This window comes from Tiliqua scincoides, chromosome 1 (genome assembly GCF_035046505.1).
Source record: "Tiliqua scincoides isolate rTilSci1 chromosome 1, rTilSci1.hap2, whole genome shotgun sequence".
Lineage (NCBI taxonomy): Eukaryota > Metazoa > Chordata > Lepidosauria > Squamata > Scincidae > Tiliqua > Tiliqua scincoides.
Genome location: NC_089821.1, coordinates 123,312,087 through 123,337,238, shown reverse-complemented (window position 1 = coordinate 123,337,238; position 25,152 = coordinate 123,312,087). Strand labels below are relative to the sequence as shown.

Here is a 25,152-nt window from a genome sequence, read left to right as displayed (position 1 = left end):
TACTGCTTTTCAACTAAAAGTTCACAAAGCGGTTTACAGAGAAAAATCAAATAACTAAATGGCTCCCTGTCCCAAAAGGGCTCACAATCTAAAAAGATGCAAAAGAATACCAGCAGACAGCCACTAGAACAGACACTGCTGGGGTGAGATGGGCCAGTTACTCTCCCCCTGCTAAGAAAAAGAGGAGCACCCACTTGAAAAAGTGCCTCTTACCCAATTAGCAGGGGTTACTGATAAAAGTTCACATGCAATAAATGTCAGGGACTGGGTAAAACATTATACATATAAAGGATGTAGCATCCAGTTTTTCTCAGCTTGGATTGCCTGTATTTGACACAGTAAGAACACACGTCCTGGAGTATAGTCAGCCTGAATATGAAAAGGTGGGCAGAATTGATGAGTTCAACGCAAGCACACAAAGAATGAAGAAGAATTTCGTATAGCCGTACTATGTGATGAAAATGCTTCAGGGTTTCTTCCAGAACAGCTGACTCAAAAGGTCCCAAGGAATAGATAATGTTTAAAATAAAATTGGGTGCTAATGTTCATCAAGTCATCCTGTGTCCTAAATTACTGAAGCCAGTGGTTCCCAAAGTGTGTGATGCAATGCCAGGGGTATCATGAGGCACTCAGTGGGGTGTCACAGGACCCCTGCTATCTGGCAATGAGACCACAGCGCAAGCCTCCAAACAGCAGCAGAAGGTTCAGTGCAGTGCATGAAAACCACACACTGGGAAAAGCCCTCTCCCCGGCCTTACTCTCTTACCACTATATTGAGGCTAGCATTTGACCTCCAAATCCAGACGCAAGTGGTGATCACATTGCATGATGCATTTTGCATCATCTCTTACTTCTGGGTTTCAAGGGCATCGCCGCAGCAGCACCTTTGGGAGCCACTGACTGAAGCAATTATAGTTAGGTGTCGTTCAAAGAAATACTTGTTGCAAGTATCCCCCATTACCTGTAGAGATCTCTAATGGACAAAAATCCCTGTAGACTCCCCATGATGATATATTCACCAGTCACACAAAGTCCCGTCACTTCCTCTTTCAGGCTCTCAGAGCCCAAATGCTTCCCATTCACAGAATAGAGATGTAGTGCATTCTTATCCTGTGCAGATTAAAAAGAAAGAAAAAAAAGAATTGCTGATTGACAGTTTACACAGAGAGGGGAGGCTTTGGAATGAATCTTCATTAGCCTGTGGTAGTTTAATATTAGAACTGTTGTCAGCATGGTTGCTCCAGCAGGATAAGAAAATAATGAGCTCACTCCACAGATTCTACACACAGCTGGGAGCTAGGAGTAAGTTTAGTGCAGGGCTGCTGCTCAGTAATTGAGTACACATTACACAGGCAGAAGATGCCAGGGTCAAAACCCTAAATCTCCAGTGGAAAAGGTCCCTATTTGAAATGTTGGAGAGTTGATCTCAGTCAGAGCAGGACAACACCAAGCTAGATAGATCAGTGGTCTGACACAGTGTAAGGGAGCTTCTTCTGCCCCCCTCCCATATCCTGAGTAGAAAATAATGTGCGGCAGTATGCGCAAGTTGCCCCACCCGTGCAATACTTCCCACTTTTTAGTTTTCTAGCAGACAAATCACAAATCTGGAATATATGTAGATGTGGAGATATGCAGGAAAATGCAAAGCTGTCTTATACTAAGTCAGGCAATTGGTCCATTTAGTTTACTATTGCTGATACTGACTGGCAATGAACCTCCAGGATTACAGGCATAAATTTCTCTCTGGCCTGGATATGGCAGGGAGTGAACCTGGGATCTTCTGCATGCAAAGCAATTGCTCTTCTGCTGAGCCACAGTACTCCCCCTGTGCTTGACTGCACAATATGTTATACAGAAACAGGAGCAGAGCCAGGCCTGCAAGTCTGACATCTGTTCACACCTACGAAAACTGTGAAACGGTTCAAAAATGGCCACTTGTGAGCATACTGAAGATATGCAACCTGTGCACTTTGTAGGTTTGGCTGTCCACATACCTTGAGAGTGGTTTTTCCTTCTACACTGGTGTGGATGACTATGTGCCCTTCCCAGGATATCGCCAGATTTGGAATAGTAACCAAGAGAGAACTCTCAGAGGGTGGCCTCAGAGTCCTCATGTATTGACCTTTCCGAATAGAGTGGACAATCACAGTGCCATCCTATTAATAAAAAAAGAAAAGAAAAATACTACTCCAAAAAATGTATTCAAAGATATTTCATTCTATTGTACTTATTGAATACACATGAAACCATAAGAAACATTGAATAATGCAGTCGGGCCAGTAGTGGTGAGGTTTTCACACAACCAGGAATGCCTCAGAGACGATAGCTACTTCATTTAATTCACAGAAACAAACAAAGGTCACAATCCTAACCAACTTTCCAGCATGGTATAGCTGTGCCAGTGGGGCATGTGCTGAACCCTGCAGTTGGGGGGCAGTCAAGGAGGCCTCCTCAAGGTATGGCAATGCTTGTTCCCTTACCTTAAAGTTGCATTGCTGTTATGTCAGTGCTGGAAAATGGGTTTGAATTGAGTCCAAAGATACATAGGCGGGACATCTTCTGGGACAATCTGCCCTTAAAGCTCTTGGGAGATGGAGCAGGGCACTCTTGGGTGTAGCATTCCAACTGGGGGTGTCCCCTGCTCAGGAAGCCTACAAGCCAGGCCCTGCATTCTTTTAAGAAGCAGAAGCAGGTTTTTTGTTTTGAAAAGCAAGCATCTGCAATGCTATTTTATTGCTTGACTTATGATTTGTCAGTTTTAGTGCTGATCTTTTAAATATGTGGCTTTGCCCCGATTTCCCCTGTACATGGATACTACTCTATCTGACATCCTACAGATTTTGTTCTTTTTTTTTTCCTTTAAAAGAAAGATGAAATTGGAAATAAATGTAAAACCAGAAGCAAAAGATTCCCAAGGCAGAATTCCAAGGGTATCACATTCTCAGCAAATAAAGGTATAGGGGTGGGGGTGGAGAAAACACAAACATAAATGGAGGGACAGCAAAGAAAAATATGTATGTAGATCCAAGTCACGCAAGTCTGACAAGGAACACCCCAAACATCTGTTGTTTTTTAAAGCGTATGAGAAGCAATGGGTAGCTTTATTCATTTTGAACACAAATTCACCTTGGCTCCCGAGACTGCCAGGTCCAGTTCTGTACTGATGGCAACACAAGATACTTCATTGGTATGCCCATACAAAATCTGCAACGGTTTTGGAGCAAGGCCAGTGGGCACTCCACCCTGGTATGAAACATTATAATTATTACAAGATAAAATTTTAAAATAGAACACATTAAAAAGATAATAAATATTTGCTAAACTAAGAGGGGCAGAGAGGGCTTTTCAAATACATTAATGCACATCCAGCACAATCCTAGGCATATTTATTCAAATGCAAATTACATTAAGTTCAATGGGGACTTATGGCCCCATCCTACATGGGCACTATATTCTTTTGCACTCTTAGGTATACCCAAATCATTTTCTCCACAGCAAGGTGAATTTTTTCTGGCCTTCTGAAGGTGCTCAGTGCACCCAACCCAACAAAGACAACAAATATATTTGCTAATTTCCCACACTTCCATCCATTCAGCTTAACTTAGCCAAAGACCTAGATTTTCAGACCACTGCAAGTCCGAGGTCTGCAAAAGCCAACTTACCTGCTGAATTATTTGCCATATCATACAAGTGGTGTCCCTTGAGCCTGACATTAAATGGATTCCGCAGAAATCCATAGCTAAGCACGTTACAATGTCTGCGAGTGAGAGAGAAAGCAATTAGCTGAGATAATAACTACAGAGATTTTTAAAATGTAATTAAGAGAAGCTCCTGTGTGCCAGCTATTACAAACAGAACTGCATTTCTGAGCTGCAAAACAAATGAGTATGCCAAAGGTGACACCAAATTAGAACAGCATTTAAATTAGCAACCTGGCACAAGGCACATGGAAATTTGGAGGAACTGCTCAAGAAAATAGTTGTGCATTTGCCTTGCACATGGAGAGCAGATATCCAAGGCAGATTGAGCCCAACATTATTGAGGGAAGATAGATCTAGCTATGACAGCTAAGTGGAACCTTCAGATTCAGAGGCAGGATACCTGTCACTACGAAGCATGAATAATATGGGAGGACGTTTTGATTATCATCAATTTGAAAAGCTAATAGATTTTCATATCGTCACACAGCTTCCTTTGTGCTGTACAATTTGCCAACGTAACAGGTTATCAGTCTTTATTAGGTCTGAAGGACCAAGGTCCATGCGAAGCATTTGTGAATTGTCTGGGCTCTGAATCAGTACAGTGAGATTATCAGGGTCAGCAGGGCAGGCTGAACCACTATTACAGGAAAACAACAACGGCAGCTCAAATCTTCTGCTAGAGAAAGTACCTATGCAGCAAGATATTTTCGTGCTTTGGAAACACATCACTTGTTTTAGGAGAAAATTTCTTGTTTGTGCACTACTGATGCAACCTTAAACTCAAGTCCATTCGTCTATTTGTCCCCCAAAAAGACTGATTTCCTTTAACCAAAATGACTTACTCATGTGCCTGATATGCTGTGCCATCAATTTTCCCTTGGTGAGCGATGTCACTCGAATGCTATTGTCCCAGTGGCCTCCACTAAAGAGCAGTTTTGCATCATGCGACACTATAAACAATCTTGGTGTAATCTCCAGTCCAGGTGCAAAAGGGCCACTTACAGTTCGCTGTGTTCTGCAAACAATTGCTTATATTAAATTCTGCATTAGCCATTCATTCTAAGACAGTCTCTCCCATTTACAGGTTTTCAGGGTAAATGAAAACCGACTGTTCTAAGCACATCTACATAGCTACACTAAAATAAAATTATGTTAAGACAAGTACTTAACCTTTACATGGTACTGATCAACTTTCAGAACATACCGTATTTTTCGCTCCATAAGACGCACTTTTTTCCCCCAAAAAAGTGGGGGGAAAAGTGTGTGCGTCATATGGAGCGAATACTGCAAAAAAAACAAACAAACAAAAAAAAAACTCCGCCCCTGGCCCCGCCCCCTGCCCGCTCTGCGCGGCTCCGCTTCCCAGGAAAGTGTGGGTGGGGTGGCAGTCTCACTGCGTAAGCCTGTGTGTCTACTCAGAAGTAAGTTTCAGCGTCACTGGGGCTCACTCCCAGGGAAGTGTGGGTGGGATGGCAGTCTTGCTGAGCAAGCCCTCCTGTCTACTCAGAAGTAAGTCTCAGAGTCACTGGGGCTCACTCCCAGGAAAGCGTGGGTGGGGTGGCAGTCTTGCTGAGCAAGCCCCTAGAGCAGGTGTGCTCATTATGTCGATCGAGAGCTACCAGTCGATCTCCAGGCAAAATGAGTCAATTGCAGGCTTCTCTCCCGTCCACACATCCCTAGGAGTGAACCCCTGGCAGGCTTGTGAGCCCAAGGAGTGAGCCCAGGGAGCCTAGGGAGTGAGCCCAGGGAGCCTAGGGAATGAGCCCAGGGAGCCCAGGGAGTGAACACCTGACGGGCTCCTTCCTGGGAGAGGAGCAGCTGGCAGGCTTTTCTCCCATCCACGCATCCCTGGGAGTGAGCCCCATTGACTCTACTGGGGCTGACTTACCTTTCCCGTTTTTGCACTGGTATGTATGGAGATCTGTCCCCCCCCCACACACTTCCATCTGTTGGTTCTGTGTGCAAGGGGTTTTGCACTGGTCTTGCTGTGATGTCTATACAGAGATCTTCCCTCCTCCACACCTTTCCCCTGCTTTTGCACTGGTATGTATGGAGATCTGCGCCCCCCCAACTTCCATCTGTTGGTTCTGTGTGCAAGGGGTTTTGCACTGGTCTTGCTGTGATGTCTATACAGAGATCTTCCCTCCTCCACACCTTTCCCCTGCTTTTGCACTGGTATGTATGGAGATCTGCACCCCCCCCCCAACTTCCATCTGTTGGTTCTGTGTGCAAGGGGTTTTGCACTGGTCTTGCTGTGATGTCTATACAGAGATCTTCCCTCCCCCACACCATTCCCCTGCTTTTGCACTGGTATGTATGGAGATCTTTGCCGCCCCCCCCCACTTCCATCTGTTGGTTCTGTGTGCAAGGGGTTTTGCACTGGTCTTGCTGTGATGTCTATACAGAGATCTTCCCTCCCCCACACCTTTCCCCTGCTTTTGCACTGGTCTGTATAGAGATCTGCTCCCCCCCCCCTTGTATTGGAATCGAGGAAGATCTGGTGAGGAGGTAGATGTGGTGTCAGCAGTGGCCCCTTTAAGGGTAAGGCCTGGGCATCCAGCAGAGTGTGCTGCACAGCTGCAGCCACTGGAAGGCAATAGGGCCCTCAGGGATATAAGGAGTACCAGAGGCAGAAAGGGTTTGTGGGTTTGAAGGAGTGCAGGTTGGAGAGGAGACTGACTGGGTTTATTGAATTTGGAATCTGACTGTGGATTGTGACTGGACTTGGATACCCTGATGGATTTGACTGACCTACCTAGAACCTGACCTTGGACTGTAATTTGGCTTATTGGCTCTAGACTCTGATTTGGTAACTCTGATTGATGGGACTGATTTACTTGGCATCTGCGGACTGGAACTGGACTCACTTTTGCTTGCTGCACTGGTGAGTTGCACAAGGGGGACTGATCAGCCTTAAGTGGGCAGGAGGCCCAGTGGATTGGAATTTGGCAGAACATCATTGTAGCAGAAAGATAATGTGATCCCCTATTCGTGTGCACCTGCTTTTGTGAGCTTCATAAATTCTGACTCTAGCGATGATGTGTTCTTGGGGTTTCCAGAAAACTAGAGTACTCAAACCTTTAAGTCTCTCCATTTGTTAATGACAGTGATAATGGTTCTTAATGCCACTGTTGACTGCTGTTCACTTTACATGGTTCAAATGTTATTCTGTTATAGTTTATTAAATATTTTATTACACTATTTGGTTCAGAATATTTTTTTTTCCTTGTTTTCCTCCTCTAAAAACTAGGTGCGTCTTATGGTCAGGTGCGTCTTGTGGAGCGAAAAATACGGTACACTGCATTGTGTCCAAAGAACCATGTGACCAGACCTGTGTGCCCAAAGGAGATTTGGACTTGTGCTTCTCAAGCAGCACTCCCCTGGTGTGCATGACACATCTCATAGAACTGAAGAATGTCTGAAAAACAGTGATGTGCCTCTACCAGAGACTTCACTGGATATGCTTAAGCCCTTGACCACACCTAACTAGCACTCTGAAACCAAGCCAATATCTCAGTAATCCTTATAATTAAGGATTAATCTGTAATGTAAAAGTATGTTATTTCCCACCAGCTAAATGCTCTTTAGTACAGCTGACGGTAGGGTCAGGAAGGGCAGGGAGACCTTTGGGATACTAGGCTGCCAAAATGACTAAGGGTGGAAGAAATTATGAAAGAGAAAGACATATTCCTGCCCTTCCACTTTGTACAAACCTATCCATTTATTTCACACATTTATCCTCACCACACCAAGATGCCCAAGGCAGCTTTACAATCATACTTAAACTCAATAAGGTTTCCTTGACCTCTTTCAGACAATAAGCCTGCCTGATAACTCAGATGCCAAATACCAAAGGTTTATTGTTGCATTTGACTCTGACCAGAGTCTGGTAGCTTTCTAAAAGAAGACTATCAAATTTATCGTAGTATAAGCTTTCATGGACTATCACCCATGTCCTCAGACGTGTTTAAGTGTAACCTAAGTTGACAGATGTATATCTACATGTGTGTCTACATACACAGTACACATATCTACCAGATAGGGACAGAGGAAAATAAATACACCTGTTTACATACATAGACCAACAGACACACGTGCAAGCAAGAACATTAAAATGCATCTTTTCACAAAAGCTTACACAATAATAAACTTGTTATCTTTACGTATCACAAAGCATGTTGTTTTCACTGTGGGAAACAAACTAAAAAAAACCCTCCAGGATATGAGACCTATGGAAAATCCACTCTAAGCACTTTACCTTAAGAAAAGAAGAGCCCTGCTGGATCAAGCCAAAGGCCCATCTAATGCAGCTTCTTGTATCTTACTGTGGCCCACCTGATGCCTCTGGGAGCATACAAGACAACAAGATACCTGCATCCTGATGCCACTCCTTTACACCTGGCATTCTGAGGTAGTCTATTTCTAAAACTAGGAAGTTACACAAGCTCATCATGGCTTGTAACCTGTGGTGGACATTTCCTCCATGAATCTGTGCAATCCCCTTTTAAAGGCATCTAAGGCCAGGTGCCATCATGACATCCTGTGGCAAGGAGTTCCACAGATTGATTACACACTGGGTAAATAAATATGTTCTTATTAAACCTTTCAGATTACTTACTTGGGATTTGTCACAGTTTGATCTCTGATGAAAGTGAAATAGTTAGAGATATTTCTGTCATAAGGTAGCCAGCCATGGGTTCCAGTGATACCGTTCAGACTTACTGTGACCTTCAAGAGAACATGTTGGTGAATAACAGTGAAACTACCAGTGCTTAAATAGCTAATAAAATTAAATACTAGTATCTTTGTTCTCTTTATTTAACACAAAGAATGATACTGAGTCTGGGCACAGACTTTTCCCTCTACTTTTCCCCTCCACTTCTCTTCCTTGGGGTTTCAGATCATAAGCCTGATAGTACAGGCTTCATTTTTTAATTTTGATTTCCTAGATACAGGTGGGGCCTCTTTATCCACCAACTCTGCATACAAAGATTTACCTTTCCCGGTGAACTCCCGGATCACCCTCCCCCACAGACCTCCCAGACACAACCGGAACCTTGTTCTGGTCACGGAGATTTTCTGAGCCTTGGAGAGTCTGTGCACCACCATACATGGCTTCTCCGAAGCTCAAAATGCCACCCGAAGTCATTTTAATGGAACTTACGGTTCTTGCCCAAAACCTCTCCAAGGCTCTCTGAGACTCAGAAGGGCTCAGGATGCAACTGGAGCAAGGCTCTGGTTGCATTCACAGCCCAAGTGGGCTGAAAACTGCAGATTTGATTAACTGCAATTTCGGGATCTGCAGGGGATCCAGGAATAGATCCCTTGCAGATACAAAGGCACTATCAATTCCGAAATTCTGCACTATCAATTCTGGAATAAATAATCACCACCCCATCACCTAAGAGAAGCTATGCTCCAGTCGAGGCCAAAATTAGCTCAGCACAAAACTAAACACACTCTAACAAGCGATCTGTCACTGTTCTATTGGGTAATAGCATAAAAGCCACCTTCAAGTTCTCATCATAAATTCCAAATTAGAAAGTCTTCCAACAGGAATTTTCCTGCAAAAAACTTACTCACCAAGATCTCCGGGCTCCCTTGTGACATGAAAGAACGGGACTGATTCCTGGGGACAACAGCCTTAACAATGGGAATCCCATCACTGATTCCCTAAGATGGGGAAAAGAGAGTAATGATTTCACTAGGCAACATTAAAAGATGGAATTTCTTTACTAAAGTCCATAGAAACAAAAGAGGACAGAGTGCTGCCAGACTTGCAGCCCATTTGGACTCTCATATGAAGGGAGGATTCCAGGAACTAGTGCAGCTCATGCTTTTGATTCCTCATGTTTTCTGTGATGTCCAAAGTGGAAATTTGCCGTTTCCACCACAGCAGAGAGTCTAACAGTCAAACAGGGCAGGCAGAAGTGGACTTTGCTCACAGTTTTGAAACCCATCCAATTAATCAGCATTCAGAGCATCCTTTACTCTTCTGCAAACTGCAACCTTATCCTAGAAGCCATCTCCCAGCACCCTCCTATGTAACTAATCTTGTGCCATGCATGCTCCAGTGTTTCTTTAAAAGGCCTCTACATGGAGCAACTATATGGGAACAAAATTGCTGATATCCTTTAAGACTCTCAGCACTGACACAGGATATTTTTGCATTAATCAAAATGAATTCAAAGCAGTATATTGCCAAGATCTGTGCGAACCTTCCTGCAGAATGCGGAGAGCGGTGGCGGCTTTAGCAATAAAACTGTCGACAGTGCCATGACGAATAGAATCAGCAAAGCGATGCTGAGTAACACCTAGGAAAAATGCCATCCTCCTGCCAATTGCACTACCCTGTCAAATACAGTTGCAGTGTAGAATGTGGTTACGTGAATGTCACAGACTCCCCATGGACTATGTCTGTGCTGACAAAGCAATGATCTGCTTCCTGTTCACCAAGTGAGGTCATTCCCCTCCTTATCTTGCTCCCCAAACTGTTTCCTTAACTCTGAAAGTGCAGGACTTCTGGCTTTATTTACAAGGCCAGTGTGCATCGTCTCTAAATAAAACCAGAAATTTGGTTTAATTTTCCGAGTTGGATGAAACTGTGTGAAAAGCACAATATGGAACTTTTTTCTTCTTTTATACAGTGCTGTGGCAGAGGCGGAAGCTGTGGTGTTGACATGGGGTGGAGCTCCAGGTCCTGCCACACCTGCCTGTTCAGCCCCTTTTAAACAAAAAAAGTAAGCAAGGCTGAATGCTTATGAATGGGGCGGTTAGTCACAGCAACTCAGAGAACCACTCAGGTTCTCGTTCAACAGAATGATTTTAAAAACCTGAAAAATATGCAACAGTGGTTACAAAAAGAAGAGAGGGGTGGAGTTCTGTATCTCATGTCTGCAGTGGGCTGGAGGAAAGCTGTGGCTTGCAGTTGGGGTCAAGTGCAACCTGAATACACCACCCCCTTGGACCCCTCTCAATTCACCACTGATGCAATCCACTTCACCTTGCCTCATGGCTGGGCTGGCATTGTGAAGAGGAGTATGGCTGATTTGTATTTCTCTTCACATGCTTTTTATACTTTTCAGGAAACTGAAAGGTTATAGAACCACCATGACCAGTACCAGAACAGGCAACTGGCAACACAGCATGCGCACAATGCTCTTGGCCTGTATGCTCTAAACATACCAGATTGGGAAAGGAATTTTCCACAATACTCAAGACTTGCTCAGAGGGGATAAAGAAAAAACACCAGCAGAATGGCTGAAGAAGATGGCCATACATCATCTCTGGTAAAGGACAGTTCCATTGCTTTTAAGCTTACTATCTCTAAGCTGCTGATAGGTTTGCTTTTTAATTGAGACACATTGCAAGCTTTTGATAAGGCTCATATTGTATGCAATGCTGTCAGCTGATACCTCAATAAAGAACGACTTCAGTTCAGGGAGATGCTGGAACAGGTTAAGGGTTGAGCTGTCGTTTTTGGTTTGCTTCTGCACCACTTCCTCTGCAGAGAGTCTTGCAGGATGAGGCTCCTGTGGCAGAAATTCAATGGCAGCAGAGTGACACACAAATTCCTCTGAGATATATTTAAGTTAGGGCCACTTAAAACACTAACAGCCCAACCCTACAATGCAGAATAAAGTTGCAATTGGGCAGAGGTACCTCCATCTACACAGGACTGAGTTGTAATTAGCAAGGAGAAGAATCCAATGAAACCCACACACTTTACAAGGAACACAGGGTCTCTAACAAAATTAATGTCTAACTTCCTATGTGTTGATTAGACTTTGAGGGCTTGTTTGTTTTTGGGTACAACTCAAGGTGATAGTTAGTAATTTAAAAACCCTATACGACTGAAAAACGAGATACTTAAAGGATTGCCTCCCTCAGCCTCATATGAACCTGCCTTCCTCCTATATTAGAGCCCCTTAAGGCATATTTGTGGACCCTAGCACCAGGCAAGTGCCAGTGGTAGCCTAGCACTGGCCGGTGCCAGGCTACCGCTGGGCAGGCACCCAACCTCCACTGCTCGGCAGTCATGCAGACCACTGAACAGTGGAGAGGTACGTTGGGGCGTGGGGGGGGGAGGCGGGGAGAGGGCGGGGAGAGGGCGCGGAGGAGGCGTTACGGGGAGATGGGAGGCGGGAAAAGGGCTTTTTGGAGATGTGCCAGGGGATGGAGTGGGGAGGGAGGGAGGCGGCACAAAGCCTCCGTTTTGGGCTCACCGCCTGACACGGAGACTTTTGATTCACTGCCGACCTTTTGGTTGGCGATGAATCGAGTAACCCCATGTGGGGCTACTCTCTTTACCAGGGGAAGGGGACAAAAGTCCCCTTTTCCTGAGGAGCTACCGGTGGCTACCCAAAATGTGCAGGATGCAGTGGCAGCCATTTTCAGCACTGCCGAAGCCCACACAGCTCAGGATTGTGCTGCCCATCTGCTAAAGTAATTAATGAGTATTCTGTAATTCTCCGAGACAACGTTGGTGGTGGTGTATGAGTGTCTTTTCTATGATGGTATTTGGCATGTGGAACTCCCTGCAACAGGAGTTCAGCTTCCTCCCTATTCAGCTTGCCCCCTCACTGGTCATATTCCATTGGCAGTTGAAAGTGCTTTTATTTTGACAATTTTTTTTAAAGTTTTGTGGCTCTCTTTTTATTGTTGAGTCAACAGTTGGTTGTTTTTTAGCTGTTGCTTTTAGTAATTTGTTTGTAACTGGACTAATATATTTATTGTGATTTATATGATTGATAGCCACCTTCAACATCTCCAAACTGGAGGGGAAAGGAAGGATATAAATTCTTGATATAAAATTAGCACAAATGCCCCACCTTTACCCATAGCTAGACTGGAAACATTCTCAGGTAAAAATGCATCTTCTCCCCACACACATATCCTCCCCCACTCTACTGGCTGCACTTGGAACATCTGAACCATGAAATCCCTGGGTTGTTGAATGCATCATTTCTCTTAACAGAATAATTGACTAATATAAAAAAGTTACCTTTAGCAGCTGACAGGGTGTTTGTCCAAAATTGTTAATCATCCCTTCTAAAGCTTTTCTTTCCTTCTCATCAGTCAAGGCATCCAGATCTACAGCACCTGGAATGAACAGTTTAAAAAAAACACCCCTAAAACCTCATGGATATAACCAATTGGTTGTCCAAGGATGCAAAAGCAGAAAAAAAAAATCAGATTCATGGAAGACAAGCTATTGAATACTACAGGACTATTGAATACTACAGGACTATTTAATGCTAAAGGAATTGCATCCTAACTCCTTAAAGCAGTGGTTCCCAAGCTTTTTTGACTGGTGGCAACCTACTGGGCCATTGGCTGCAACTCCCCATTAGGGCTACAATCCTGTATCTCAGTATTTCTCAAACTGTGGGTTGGGACCCACTAGGTGGGTCGCAAGCCAATTTCAGGTGGGTCCCCATTCATTTCAATATTTTATTTTTAATAGACTTGATGCTACATTAGTATTGTGACTGCATATGGGGAAATATTACAGACCTGTACTTTTAACAAGCTACTATGTATTTTTTTTAACAATTATGTAAATGAGACTTACTCTTGGGTATGTGTGGGTAGGATTGCAGCCTAGAATTGCTAAAAATTTTCCTGCTTGATGATGTCACTTCAGGTCATGACATCACTTCCAGTGGGTCCTGACAGATTCTCATTCTAAAAAGTGGTCCTGTTGCTAAATGTGTGAGAACCACTGCTATATGTTATATAGGGCAGTGGGTTTTCTGCGAGGATTCCATGGGTCCCCTGACTGGTTTCTGTGGCTCCCTGGGGAGCCAGGCTTGTAGTTTAGGAACCACTGCCTTAATGTAAACTAACTTGCAGCAGACTGCAACTTTTCAAAATGTAGTAGGCACCCCACCTTCCCTCCCAGTTATCTTTTTTCCCCAGACATATAAAAACTCCTTATGCAGAATACTGTGACATGAGAAGAATGTACCTTCATAAGTACAATAATAGAAGACATTGAGAGCTTCCACTGCAGCGGGCCCCCGTTGCTTATAGCCAAAAATCAGATCTATCCACTCATGGAGATGAGCAGAAACATACTCCGATTCCTAAGATAGAACGGAAGTAAATAGTTCAACACATGAATTCTTGAGAATAGCAACACCCCTTGTCCAATTTCACCCTTTCTTTACATTTTTCAAACAAAAAGTGCATCAGCGTTATGATTCATAGCTGAGGAGCAATTTTGAAAAAGTATCTTGCATACATATTACATCCAGGTTTTAGTGTCTCCTTTCACTTGTATTTTGCTTTTCATTTTTTTTCCAAATCTTTTAAAAGTCTGAAATCTGCCTAGGAAAAAATAGATGCTGTTTGTGACTAGTGCTAAGGTATTCAGTACCAGGATTAGAGAAGGATAATTGGATACAGCTCTAAATTCTAAAGCACAAGGCAAGACCTGCTCAGAACATAGAAATGCAACAGCTCCCAAAATGTACAGGACAAAGACTACAGAGATTCATCAGGCAGTACCACGCACAATTGAGATAATGGGGGGGGGGGGAAGGACCTTGAGCTTCAAGACTCTTAGGGCGCAATCCTAACTGCGCCCATGGCTGGCCCAAGTCCCTTGTGCTGGCCTGGGAGGGTCACAAATGTGCTGTAAAGCACACTTGTGCATCCATGTGAGTAGTCTGGGCCGGCATAGGGATGTGTGCTGGCCCACAGAGGCCACATCCAGCCTCCACAGCGACGGGACGGGACTCAGTACGTCCACACTAGCTGAGCTTGGCTGGCACGGGGGTCTGGGGGGCAGGGCAGGGCGGCCCCATGGGCGGGTGGGTGGAGAGTGGGAGGGAGGGAAAGGATCTGGCACTTATGCCAGATCCTAGTCCTGTTCCTGGCTGGCTCCCGGCTGTTCCATTGTGCTTGGATCTGTGCCACCTCATCAGGTGGCACAGATCTGATTAGGCCAACTGGGGCCACTGCGGCCTCCTGGCCTGCCTGTTCCAGCGCAAATTAGGACTGCGCTGTTAGATAAGATCTTAAGAAAAGCAAAACATTAATAAGAACTGTTTCACAAAACCCTAACCATATTCAATCAGCATAAGAGGCAGACCACATTGGCATTGAGTGGGAATAGTGGCAGAGTGAGAAACGCCAATTACCTATTTGATTGGACCCCCGATACGTTAATCACTGAGACTGACTCAGAAAGGCACCAGTGAATGGTCTTGGAACAATCTGATGCTATAAACATGTTTTTGAAGCAGAAAGTATGAGTGTGTTCTGCCTCATTTGGCTTAACATCGAGCCTAATGACTGGATGTTGAGAACTTGAAGGCTGTTTTGCAATACTCGCTGTTTTGCAATATGATATTTTAGTTGGTTCTAATAAAAGATTTTACCCTACTTTTGCTCTTGGATGGAACACGTAAAGGTACCCTGTAAACTGTTTCTTTTAACAGCATAGGTGTGTAAGGGGAGACTTCCATAATCCCTTCTAATCACTGTAAGCACTTAAAAATAAAAACAAAATCTCACCAATGCTCACATAATGAGCCATAATGATTGTGTCATGTAACTGGTAGTGAAAGCTGCTACTCAGCATTACATGCTGGTCTGCTTCCAGCACCACAGCATATATTTTTGCCTTGTTGGCAGCATGTACTATGTACCAGTTTCAGGTGTTTTAGTTTATTACCCTGGGTTAATGACTCACCAGAGCTTTCCTGTGTTTATAAATGAAGTCTTCTGGTGACTGGGCCCATTTTGGGAGAATAACATCATTCACCACTTCTTTTGAGATCTGCAGCTGACCCAAGCTGAAACCTGTAAAATGCATAGGAGGTGAGATGTATTTAGTGGATTCTGATCTTCCTTTCGATCCAGAAGAACCCTACTGCGTTGTTCAGCAGCTACAAACAGTATAGAACAAACAAGCATTTCTCAAAAGTTGTAGTTCTCTAAACCGGACGAGAGGAAAAAAGACCAGAACTTAGAAAACTTTGTGCTCTGCCTCAATGCAGTATTGTTGTTTACAATGTGTTTAAGAAACAATGATACAACACAATAATTAGCTAGTATAAAAAAATTTGTTAAGTACAACTTCCCTTTTATTAGCTAAACCTGATTTTTATCTTTCCTGCAGTTATAGGACCAGAATTTTTGTCAAGCCTGTTACTTAATATGATCTAAAACTAAAAATAATCAAGTAGCTTTCCCTCAGGAAAACACGACAAGAAAAGCAGTCCGCATAGCTCATTACTGATTTGACTACTTACTGTTTTGATTCTCTAAGAACTCTGGGAAGTAGAAGAACTCTGGGATTAACTCCTTCACATCATTTGGATTGTCCATGAGAGCTTGCCAGGTAGCAGGAATGGAATGGAATTGCCGGTCAGCACAGTCAAATCTGAAGAAAACATTTTGATAAACCATTTGAAAACAATTAGTTCAATCTAAATTACACAATTAAAAGGGATTTATATTTAATAGAATGTATGTCAATGGGCATTTAACTGAACCTTAGCCCATAGCAATATTTAATGCCCAGCCCTCTTATTGTAAGCACAATGATCCAAGTCTGCATGTGAACTTTCCACTCAACGAAGGGTTTCACTATTCAGTTCAATGGAAGGGGCAGCTCAGCACACAAAGAATGAAGCTGTCTGCTCCATTGAACTGAATGGTAAAAGTCTGCTCAGGCAAGAATTCTGTCTAGGTGTTATAATACAAATGAGACTCTGGATCAGGGAAGCAAGTGCATCATGGAAAAGTATGGCTACATTCAGATGCAACCAACCACACATGGTCTTGAGCTTACTGTCTCTTTCTCCCCTCCTTTATATCTGAGAAGTCGTTCCAGTCACAGTTGTAAAAAAAACCATAATTTCCCTTTTTATCCAAATATGGAAAACATTAGTTTGTATGAATGAGAGATAGTTAATGAGGATCTAATCTGATCCCATGCTTTATTGTTATGTCTGAATGTTACCTGCTGATGTCTGTAACCATTCCTGGAAAGATATTTGCATATCTTGATAAATGTTAAACAGGCAAGTTGTCATTTTTTATTTTTAAAAATATAAGCATCACTTATTGCACAACTCTGGTCATTTTTTATATAATTTAACCTCCTTATTATGCATGTACTCTGTAAAGGCCATTGATTTTAAGCTGAGCAATTTTGCTCCTTTTCTAATTCCAATAAGCCCAATTATCATGCTATGGATGACACTGAGACAAACTGTGCTACAGTTAGCTGGCAATTTCTATAAAATGCATTCTCATTTTGTCAGCAAGAAGAGTATTTTATTTGAGTGAAGTGTTTTGTAAGATTTGTAGCTTCTCTGACATGTCTGCAAATGTCAAGAAAAAATAAACAAGCTGAAGTACCTGGAGAAACTACAACACAATCTTTAACATGTTTTTCCCCCATGGGGGAAAGAAAAAACCCACAAAATATGACATTTATTTTTACCAAAAGATGATGATTTATCCATAACTAGGATAGCAAGAATTAAGATACGTAACTGCCCATATCATACCTGCCACTCTGAAGTTGGATGTGCAATGTAGTGAAAGGCTCTACCCGGATAAGGTAATGCATGACTCCAGCTGCATTGGAGTAGTGGGTACCATAGTGGAACTTGTCAACTATTCCAAGTGGGTCCTCAAAGTTCTCATATCTTCAAAGAAAAATTTAAAAGGAAAAAAGAAAAGATGTTTCCCCAACTGTGAATTTATCTGGCATCTCACTGAGTGAAGCAAATATTGAGATGGCTGGCATAAGCCCTTTACAATGCTGTCATTCAACCCAAGGTGGTTTACAAACACTTGTGATTATAAAAAAGAGTGCTTATAGTTAAAGGTCTCCTTCAACAAGCATTATGTGGAGGTCTCCTTCAACAAGCTCTGTGGTATTACTTACCACAGAGATTTGCACACAGAACTTGGTACACAACTTTTGGAAGCAGAATTACCTAATAGAGCACTAGAGCAAGGACTGAATACATAACTTGACGTAACCACAAGATCCAAAGCAAGATCTTCTTGAGGTCATAAGTCAGGACTCTTGAAACCCCTTTCCTTAAGCCATACTTTGTAATATATATCACCAAGGGTGCAATCCTAACCCCTTATGTCAGTGCTTTCCAGCACTGGTATATCAGTGCCAATGGGACATGTGCTGCATCCTGCAGTTGGGTGTCACTCACCGAGGCCTCCTCAAAGTAAGGGAGTGTTTGTTCCCTTACCTCAGAGCTGCATTGCCCTTATGTCAGTGCTGGATTTAAACACAATTTTTCACACACTTTAATACACACTTTTATATACAAGCTTGTGGTCTATGATTTTTTTTTGGGTGTGTGTAGTACACTACAGCAGCTCTCCAATATCACTGATTTAGGGCCCAATTCTATCCAACTTTCCAGCATCGATGCAGCTGCAATGCAGCTCTAAGGTAAGGGAACAAATGTTCCCTTACCTTAAGGAGGCCTCTGTGACTGCTCCCCCACCACAGGATGCAGTGTATGCTCTGTTGCATCAACCCTGGAAAGTTGGCTAGATTGTGCCCAAAGTCTCTGAAAAAAGTATTATTTATTTTTCACATTTTATGTTGCTCTTCCTCCAGGAGCTTGGGGTGGTGTACATAGTTCCTCCCCTCCATTAATCCTCACAACAACCCTGTGAAGTAGGTGAGGCTGAGAGACAATGACTGGTTCAAGGTCACCCAGGAAGCTTCTACAGCACCAGAATCCAATAAGCAATGGCTGTTTAGAAATACAGTTGCCAAATATAAAGTGTGAATCCTTGCTCTCTTCTTTTTGCCATACATTTACATGAGGCAAACATTTAGATCTCCCAACAAAATATAACCATGCTGCTAAAAATATTGATGGTTTCTTTTTAAAAGTCTCTGATGATAGCTACATATGCATGGAAGTACCGTGATGTCTAGGTGTGTTTTCAATGGAGACCATAGTCCCAGTGCACAGATCACACCTAATGCCATGCAGAAAAATTTATGCGCACATGATCACTGAATAGTCAATGCTGTCAGCTTCATTAACATCAATCCCAAATTGGGAGAAGGGGGGGGATTCAGTTTTGCCAAACAGGTGATCAGCATTGGCCAACAATGAGGCACTGCACACATACTTCTATTGATTTGGTAAGGAGAACTTGTTTGCACAACCCAGGAAGCTTAATGTGCGGACTTAGCAGAAGGACATCTCAGGGATGCACAGTTCTGCACCTGAAGCTTTCAGCAAGTAATATGAACGCAGAAGCATACTTCTGTGCAAAAAACACCCTTGCTAGTTCAGGTCATATGCCTCTTGATATTCAGAAAAACCCTTCAAATGCTGTAAAAGCTTATCTAGTTTTTGATTTTAATACCATTGTTTAATTCCCAACTATGCAATTTTCAAACACTTCTTTGATACACAAGAACAAAGATACAGCATCTCCTTGATTTAAAAGATTAGTGAGGGGAAGGGGTGTCCATTAATCCAGAAAGTTCATTAAATCTGAATGTACTGAAGCCAATGGAGACACACATGAGCAAAACATATGACTAATTTTTAATGAAGCAAAAAATTCCAAAATGGTTAAATCAAGATCTTTTAAATCAAGGGTTCACAATACCCATTTCCAATCAGAATACAGAGATGAACTTATTCAGATCACACATATTGAATAAATATTGATACTGAATAAATACATTTGAGTGATTAGTTGAAATACCTTTCCTGTACAGCCTTGGCATTCTTTTCATTCACCACACCAATTGGCTTGGACAGATCCCTAAAGACAGCAGGATTATTCAGATCCAATTCTTCTGAAGTGTAATCCCTTAGGATCCATGGAAACTTGAATTAAAAAAACAAAACAAGAAAAGGTCTCATTCAGTTCTTACATCTGTCTTTTGATCAAATGTTAACATCTAATCAGAAACAATTGAAAGGAAAAAAGTTACCACTGGATACTGTGCAAGATCATTATATGTCCGTCCCGCCATAGTATTCAGTTGAATGAGGTAGTCAAAGTTCGATATCTCTCTGTTCACCCATTTCTAAAGACAAATAAAAGGCATATTGAAACTGTTAGTGAGACATTAACTTAGCATAACAGAGCACACACCTTGTCAATGTTTCAAAAAAGCAACTAACGTATTGTCGTGAAAAATTAAGGGACTTTACCTTTATAGGCTATTTATCTAGATTTTTATTGTTCCCTATCCTAATGGCTCCAAGCAGCCTATAATTTGAAAACAAAAAGTCAAAGGCTAGATCCCAAGCTCCATCTATTTCTGCCACACTGCAGACCTGTTGTTGATCTGAAGTTGTCTAACGAAAAATGGCAGCGGAGGTTTATATACATTTAAACTGTTTTGACCAGTATGGCTTCCGTTTAGGGAATCTTGGGAATTGTAATTCTGTGAAAGACATCAGGGATCTCTAAGAAAGAGGCCTCAGGATCCCTCCAGCACCCAAAAAGTACAGGCACAAGTGGACCCATATGACCTCAGTGATTAACAAGTCATAACATCTCATGCACAAGCTTCCCTGCCATGTATAGAGACACTGAGAATGCACCAACCAGGATGGAAATTTCACAGGATGTGGCTTATCAGGACAATTGCCTATCAGGACAAAACATGGAAACAGAACTTTTCTACACTACAAATTACTATTATAGTATTGTAGCATTCAGCTGACATGCTTTTTATGGTAGATACAAGAGAGCATTAAAAAAGGCTTGGCTGCAATGAACTACAAATATGAGGAAAGGAACGCCAAATGACTACATAAAGAAAATTTCTTTGGGTTCTGAAGCCTGAAATCTACTGGAAGAGAGCAGTTAAGCTTTTAACTTAGGCAGGGGGGAGCTATACAAATTTGTCTCTTAACCAAGATATTAAATAAAATTGCAAAGTGATTCTTTGGGGCAGGAAGTCTGGTCTAGAGGGTTGAGCCTCCGTTTGCCTGAAGATAACATCTGAAGGTCGCCAGTTCGAGGCCACCGGCACCGTGAATGGCGGGACCTTGAAGCAGCTGACAAGGTCTGCTCTAGCCTTATCTGCCTTCTCTGCTCTGACCGTGGGAGGATGGAGGCCAGGATGGAGGCCAGATCAGAACGAAACATCTGAATTGTTGTAGCTCTTGAAAGATAGAGCCTTCTTTCAATTGTAAAAATCCCTATGGGGATTTAAATTAAGCCTGCCTATGTAAACCACCTTGAATAAAGTCTGAGTAGAAATCTGAGGACCTAGAAGGTGGTATATTAATACCTGTATTATTATTATTATTATTATTTATTTCTTGGTAATGACCTCCTACCTGTGTCAGTCCTGAAGCTTTAAATAATTCTTGTGGAGATCTGGTGCCACTTATATTAGGAGAGCAAAGGGACAGAAGTCGGCTATATACTTTGTTTCTCACCTATAAGAAAACAGATGATGCACTAGATTAGCTCATCCAATATAATCCCATGTAACTGTTCGCAAAGAACGGAAACTTTTGTCCCTTGTTGAATTTTATCGACATCATGATAGTTCAGAAAAAAAGACATTCACCCTCCTACCTTCTGGAAAACTTGACCTTTTAATGCTTTGTTAAATAAAAACAATTTTCCATTTAAAGGCCATCCACCGGAATTGATTCCAAAACCTGCCATTTAATAACTGGCAATGAAGCAGCTTGACAAAGATAAAATTATGTCACTGAACTATCTCCAGCTGTTTGGCTGTCCCTGAAGGCATTAAGTACATCTAAAAGAGGTTTCAAAGCTACAGAATATAAAAAGGAGATAAATTTTTGCCATTGCACTTCTGTCGAATATTAGTCTCACTAGATATACTGTACAGTATTTTTGAACAGCTGAATTTTTGTATGATAAAACCGTTAAGATGCTATACTTTGTTATTTGTGCAAAAGTACCAAATAGCTGGCACATAATGTGCTGATTCAAACAAAAATCTTTACATTACAGGTTGGGTTTCCAGCAATCATTTTGGTGCTACATGGAACCTTTACTTCTGAGTAAACATTACATGCATCTGAGGACAGTTTCACACATCAACAACACTGGATGTTTCATGGAGTGTAAACTCAAGTAACCAATGTAACCAATTCTGTATGGCACATATGTTCTCCCAAACCTTTTTGCCCCATCCAAACTTCACTTGCAGCTGTCCATTTACAAACAAAATCCAGCTGTATGTAAACCTAAGGAACATAAAGTGTGAAGAGGCCTAACTTCCCCTACCATTACAAGTTTGATAGGCCTTACTTCTTTAGCATTGCCAGAAATGTGTAACCAAACTAAGTCCCTTCATAAGGACAGATTCCATGTCTGTTCGCCATGAGGCAACTGGAAGTCAGATTATGAGGAGAAATTGCTGACAGAATTCTATGACATGAACCCTTAAAAATTACATACCTCCTTTTTAAAATTAAGGAAATAGTTTGTCTGGTCAATAAAAAAAATTTCCAAGGCAGATCTCCTCAAGTTATAGCGACGCAAGTGAATCTCTCGGATTTGAGAAAGAGGCCATTTGAAATCAAAACCAACACCTGAAAACAGAGGACTCCAGTTATTGTTCTGAAATACCTGTACGCTGAGAGAGGCAACTAATTTGAAGTCAAGGAAATTGTGTAACCTTGGTCAGAAAATAACAATTTTCAGTAATAAAAAGTCTTGCCTATGATAATATTTTAAATTATAAGCTTCTTAGGATAAGGACCTTAGATCAGAGGTGTCAAACATATGGCCCACGGGCCGGACACGGCCCGCAGAGCCATTTGGGGCAGCCCCCGTGCTGTGGGGGAGTTCTGGGGCTGCCCCACCCCCGCTCACTCCAACCGCGATTGGAACTCTGCTCCAGTCGCGGCTGGAGAAAAATTCTGAGGGCTGGGAATGCCACGCACAGCATTCCCAACCCTCAGAATGAAGTTCTTAAGCCCGATAAGTCCTTGAAAGGTCACTTCCGGGTTTTCAGAAAACCCAGAAATAACCTTTCAAGGCCTTATGATGCCTCAGAACGTCATTCTGAGGGCCAGAGACATTGCGTGCGGGGTCCCCGACCTGGGAACCCCCTCCTGGCGCGACCGGAGCTCACCCGGGCTCCAGTCGTGGCCGGACGGGGCCTCTCAGAGCCGGAGGCGCTGTGCGCGGTGTCCCTGGCCTTCGGTTCTTCCTTCAGCCATGATTACAGTGGCAGGTAGGTGGGGGCTGGGGGAGCGACCGGGAGGCTTGACTGGCTGGTGGGCAGAGGATGCTTGGTGGCTGAATTGGGTCCGGGGTGGGGCGGGATGCCTGGTGGTATAATGGCGTCCGGGCTGGAGGGGAGGCAGAGGATGCTTGGTGGTAGAATGGGGTCTGGGGTGGGGGGGCAGAGGATGCCTGGTGGTAGAATGGGGTCTGGGGTGGCGGGAAGTAGCAGAGCAAGGGGAAGCTTCAGCTTTTTTTAAAAACAGGAAGTGATGTCACAAGTGACATCACTTCCTATGTTCAGGACACTTCTGGGTGCCACATTTGGAGTTCAGCCCTCAGCAGGTGCCATAAATCCAACGTGGCCCCCAGGATGAAATCGGTTTGACACCCCTGCCTTAGATTGTAAGCTTTTCAGGAAAAGGACTAGGTCTCTCGTATGTACCACAGAGTCATGCACAATGATAGTGCTATATAGAGAGTACATAATAAAGAAAGGCATTTTGGAAACCAGATATGTGAACCTAGATCAGATAAATTTTTCACAGGAAAACAGCAGGAATTTTTTCATATTTTGTAGAATCAAAATCATTACATAAATGTATGATATACATATATGCATCAGCTGTTAAAACACTCTTGAAATCTAAAATGAAGTTTGTAAATGGAATTTGTAGTTGAGAGAAGCCTACTGGTTCCTTTTGTTCAAAATTCTATGCAACTAAAGAAACCAGAGGTTAACACACTCAAAATAGGTCATTTTCCCACAAAAAGACCTTGTAATTTAATTTTTGAAGCTACCTTTGAACACAAGAAGCTGCCTTAGACCAGTGGTTTTAGTGTCATCTACTCTGACTGATTCCCCAACGTGTCTGTTGGAGAGATGTTTCACAGTCCAGCTACCAGAGGTAACCGAGATTCTGTGTAACTGGGGTATAAACCTGGGACCTTCTGCATACAAAATATGCATGCTGTCATTGAGCTATGACCCCTTCCAAATGATTTTATCAATGAGAAAACAAAAGTTCAGGAATTCATGTTCTTTAGAATCAAACTGCTGTGGACTTTAGTACCTATCTAAATGATACTGAAAAACTCATATTTTTGTTCTGTAGTTATATTTAACACAATCCACAAACACAAGAGCTTTTAGGGACACGATAGGATGTCTTCAATTTACACAAGAACACACACCTCCCACCAACAAATCAAACCAATCTTCAGTATCCTTAGATGCACAGGTATTGAACAAGGTCATTGGCATATCCCAAGTCTCACCTCTAATGCCATTATAAATTTCATAGAGAGATCTGAGTTCCAACATGCCACATTCTGTATTAATACACTGTACTTGCACAACATCCATGCTTTTACACTGGTACGCTGATGAGCAGTTCACACTTTTCCATATCCTAGCACAAGGCTGTGAAATTGCTCACATTTTACTACTATGAAATGCAGAACATCAGCCTGAATTCTTTGTGCTTAGTTCTTAACTGTCAAGTCTTTTATATTTCCTTGTACTATTGAATGGAATTCACTCAAAAGTCACTGGGGGACAGCAAACTGACCATACCAGGTTCAGTGCTACCAAGAAAGCCCAGACACAATGAGAGGACTCACCTTCTTCTTTTTCAATGCTGCCATCATAGAAATAAACATGCTGGGTGGTGACCTCCAGTCTGCCAGGTATTATATTAATGATCATAATGAGTTCACAGTCTTCTGACAGCACTAGTTTTTCTTTCTGACTCTGTTCTTCCTTCTCATCCCTGCAGCAAGAACAGCAATTGACAGCCTTGACTTGATTGTGAGCTCCAAAAGTCAAAACAGTATGCATGTGTCTTACAACATAACTGGTATTGGAACAACTTTTAAAACATTTTGACAGAAGACTTCCAGTCACTCTGGGTCCGTGCAAATGTAACAGTTCTTAACTGCTATAAAACGATTAATGTCAGTTGGAGAATTACAAGCTTCTTCTCTGAACTGGGTTCTCCTTTCTGACATAATCACAGGTGAGCAACATACAGGTTGAGTCTCATACATACATACAACATACAGGTTGAGTCAACATACAGGTTGAGGTTGAGTCAACATCCAGGAGAGTCCCATTCTCAGAACCCCCATGTGACATAATCACAGGTGAGCAACATACAGGTTGAGTCTCATACATACATACAACATACAGGTTGAGTCAATATACAGGTTGAGGTTGAGTCAACATCCAGGAGAGTCCCATTCTCAGAACCCC

The 25,152-nt window shown here is 42.6% G+C and overlaps 1 protein-coding gene across 1 annotated transcript in view; it reads right to left on the bottom strand.

Annotated features, from left to right (window-relative positions):
- NBEAL1 (neurobeachin like 1) overlaps positions 1-25,152 on the bottom strand; it is a 119,571-nt gene that overhangs the window by 2,587 nt on the left and 91,832 nt on the right. Inside the window, exons 35-52 of the mRNA XM_066622699.1 lie at positions 24,522-24,670; positions 22,128-22,261; positions 21,026-21,127; positions 19,663-19,758; positions 19,431-19,555; positions 17,231-17,371; positions 15,965-16,095; positions 15,403-15,512; positions 13,672-13,789; positions 12,706-12,803; positions 11,117-11,233; positions 9,285-9,374; positions 8,320-8,429; positions 4,544-4,716; positions 3,663-3,757; positions 3,127-3,243; positions 1,995-2,156; positions 962-1,110 (exon numbers count right to left, since the gene is read on the bottom strand). Coding sequence (XP_066478796.1) covers positions 962-1,110; positions 1,995-2,156; positions 3,127-3,243; positions 3,663-3,757; positions 4,544-4,716; positions 8,320-8,429; positions 9,285-9,374; positions 11,117-11,233; positions 12,706-12,803; positions 13,672-13,789; positions 15,403-15,512; positions 15,965-16,095; positions 17,231-17,371; positions 19,431-19,555; positions 19,663-19,758; positions 21,026-21,127; positions 22,128-22,261; positions 24,522-24,670 — 2,217 coding nt within the window. The remainder of the gene's footprint in view (positions 1-961; positions 1,111-1,994; positions 2,157-3,126; positions 3,244-3,662; positions 3,758-4,543; positions 4,717-8,319; positions 8,430-9,284; positions 9,375-11,116; positions 11,234-12,705; positions 12,804-13,671; positions 13,790-15,402; positions 15,513-15,964; positions 16,096-17,230; positions 17,372-19,430; positions 19,556-19,662; positions 19,759-21,025; positions 21,128-22,127; positions 22,262-24,521; positions 24,671-25,152) is intronic.